Source organism: Fukomys damarensis, unplaced genomic scaffold (genome assembly GCF_012274545.1).
Source record: "Fukomys damarensis isolate Sample0158 unplaced genomic scaffold, DMR_v1.0_HiC HiC_scaffold_37, whole genome shotgun sequence".
NCBI classification, from domain to species: Eukaryota; Metazoa; Chordata; class Mammalia; order Rodentia; family Bathyergidae; genus Fukomys; species Fukomys damarensis.
This window is the reverse complement of record NW_022900949.1, coordinates 10839101-10842033: the sequence shown is the minus strand read 5'-3', so window position 1 is coordinate 10842033 and position 2933 is coordinate 10839101. Positions and strand designations below refer to the sequence as shown.

At 63.0% G+C, this 2933-nt stretch overlaps 1 protein-coding gene across 1 annotated transcript in view; it reads left to right on the top strand.

The window, feature by feature from the left end:
* Positions 1–125: 125 nt before the first annotated feature.
* Grin3b (glutamate ionotropic receptor NMDA type subunit 3B) overlaps positions 126–2933 on the top strand; it is a 7771-nt gene continuing 4963 nt past the window's right edge. Inside the window, exons 1-4 of the mRNA XM_033759630.1 lie at positions 126–131; positions 284–472; positions 1310–1908; positions 2473–2932. Coding sequence (XP_033615521.1) covers positions 126–131; positions 284–472; positions 1310–1908; positions 2473–2932 — 1254 coding nt within the window. The remainder of the gene's footprint in view (positions 132–283; positions 473–1309; positions 1909–2472; position 2933) is intronic.

Genomic DNA, 2933 nt, shown 5'->3' with positions numbered 1-2933 from the left:
GCGAGGGGCCGGATTCGCTGGACGCCAGGTGCCCCCGGGGCAGGCGCAGGGTGGGGGGGACCTAGGCTCCGGGGAGCCGGGGTGTCCAGGGTGCGTGGATCAGACGAGCCAGAGGACCCCGGTAGATGCCTGTGAGCGCTGATGCGGGCACCCACAGGTCTTCCGTGGGGTCTCTTGCCCTCCTCCAGGTCCTGCGCTTGTCTGGGAGGGCAGGCGGGTCCCCCTCCTCTCCAGAGGGGGAAGTTTGGGGATGAATGGGTGAGGGCCTCTCTAAGCCTTCTAGGGTCCCCACCACCAGTCCTCCATCCCGGGTGATTCCCCAACCGCACAGCCTCGAGGCGCCCTTGGGTCCCCACATCCCCAGGTCCCCGGGGCGAACTCCATTACCACGCCTCTATGTGCGTCCTCTTCGGGTCCTGGGAATGAATCACCTCCGGACCCCACCCCGGGCCCAGATTCAGGAGTAGAGAAGGTAGGACCCCCCAACAGGGACTCGGGGGCCCAGAGAGAGCCCTCCCCCCATCCCCGGGCCAGCAAGGAGGGACCACGTAAGTGTCGGGCTCATTCCAGCGACTGGGGCCACCCTAATCTGAGCCCCACCCGCCTGCCTCTTCCTTTCCACTGCCTCTCTCTGGGGCTCAGCCCTAGTATCCTCTATCGCCTCCCCCAACCACCCCAGCGTCTGGGGAAGATAAGGAACCCAAACTTTTGCCCGTGACGCCCTCTGCTGCCAAGCACGGGCACTGCATCGCACTGGGCTGCGTTGCCCTGGGCTTGGGACTTTCCAGCCTCTCTTGAAAGGGACCCCTGCTTGGGACAGAGTTTCATCCCTATCCCCAATCTCCAAGCATGCAGCCTCTGTCCCCATCCAGGGCCACACCCTGCTCACTTGAGTTTTGGGTAAATCGTCCCCTCCCCCCTGGTCTGAGAGCAGTTCCCTGAGAAATCTATGGATGCACTGGGCAGAGGGGCCCCCAGCCTTGCTGGCCTGGCAGGGGCAGTACTGGGAGGAACAGTCCTCCAGAAGCACTCAGGATTGCTCTGCACTTGAGGGCAGCAGTTGGGTTATCTTCATGCAGCTATGAGTGTTGGCCCTAGTGGGACTCTTAGGCAGGTGGGTGACTGGGACAGGATCAAGACTGGCATGGAGGGAGTGACTCAAGGCTGAGGGAGTTCAGAAGGGGAGCTGGGATTATGCCTAGAAGATGGGAAGTCTGCATAGAGGAGGGGCAAAGGAGCTGGGTTTTGAAGGATGTATAGGAGTTGGGGGGGGGGTCACTGACCCTAACTGTGACTGCCTGCTTCCCAGACACCGTTCCACCTGCAGCTGGACTGGGCCAGCCCCCTGGAGACACTACTGGATGTTCTGGTGGACGTGCTGCAGGCACATGCCTGGGAGGATGTGGGCCTGGCGCTCTGCCGCATCCGTTACCCCAGCAGCCTGGTGGCCCTCTGGACAAGCCGGGCCGGCCGCGCCCCGAGGCTTGTGCTGGACCTGAGCCGGCCAGACACTGGGGATGCAGGGCTGGGGTCACGCCTGGCCATCCTGAGGACACCCGTGGGAGGGGACGCACCAGTCTCCACGGTCGTCCTACTGGGCTGTGACTCTGCTCACGCGGGCCAGGTGCTGGAGGCCGCACCTCCTGGCCCCCACTGGCTCCTGGGCACACCACTGTCCCCAGAGGCACTGCCCACAGCCACAGCCAGTCTTCCAATGGGGCTGCTGGCACTGGGTGAGGTGGCCCGGCCCCCACTGGAGGCCGCCATCCACGATGCTGTAGAGTTGGTGGCCCAGGCGCTGGGCAGTGCTGCCCAAGTACAGCCAGAACGCATGCTGCTCCCAGCCTCAGTCAGCTGTGAGAGCCCCCAGCCGGCAGGCCCAGAGTCCCAGGGGCACTTGTTGGCACGGTGAGTACAGCTCTGCCTTGGGAGGGGTGGTATAACCACTGCTGCTCTTAGGTCACAAAAGGCAACATAATAGCCAGCTGCAGTGGTGCACACCTGTCACCCCAGCTCCCTGGGAGGCTGAGGCAGGAAGATTGCAAGTTTGAGGCCAGTCTAGTTAACTCAGTGATTCAGAGAGACCCTGTCTCAAAATAAAAAATCACACTGGGCAAAGTGGCGTACACCTGTGATCCCAGCACTTGGGAGACTGAGGCAGAAGGATCGCTGTGAGTTCAAGGCCGGTCTGGACTACATAGTGAGCTCCAGGCCAGCTTGGACTACATAGTGAGAACTTGTCTCAAAAAAAAAAAAAAAAAAAAAAAAAGCAGAGCCAGGTGGCACCCTGTAAGCATGACCGCTCCTGTGTGGCCAGTCCTGGGACCATGAAGGTTCGTAGTCCAGTGACAAGACTGGGGGTGGTGGCCCTGCTGCCCGGAGGAGGGGTGATCTGGGGAACTGTGGTTCCCATTGTGGGGACCAGGATGCCCAGCGAGATGCCAGTGTGACTCCCCTGCCTGCCCACCTCAGGTTCCTGGCCAACACATCCTTCCAGGGCCTCACGGGGCCGGTGTGGGTGACGGCCACCTCCCAGGTGCACATGTCACGGCAGTTCAAGGTGTGGAGCCTGCGCCAGGACCCGCTGGGTGCCCCAGCCTGGGCCACCGTGGGTAGCTGGCGGGATGGACGCCTGGACCTGGACCCAGGCGTGGTGGCCGCGCACCCCCCACCCCCACCAGGCACCCAGGCCCGGTCCAAGCTGCGTGTGGTGACACTGATAGAGCACCCATTCGTGTTCACCCGGGAGCCTGATGAAGAGGGGCAGTGCCCGGCTGGGCATCTGTGCCTGGACCCGGGCACCAACGACTCTGCGACACTGGACACTTTGTTCACCGCCCTGGCCAATGGCTCGGCGCCGCGCACCCTGCGCAAGTGCTGCTACGGCTACTGCATGGACCTGCTGGAGCGGCTGGCCGAGGACGCGCCCTTCG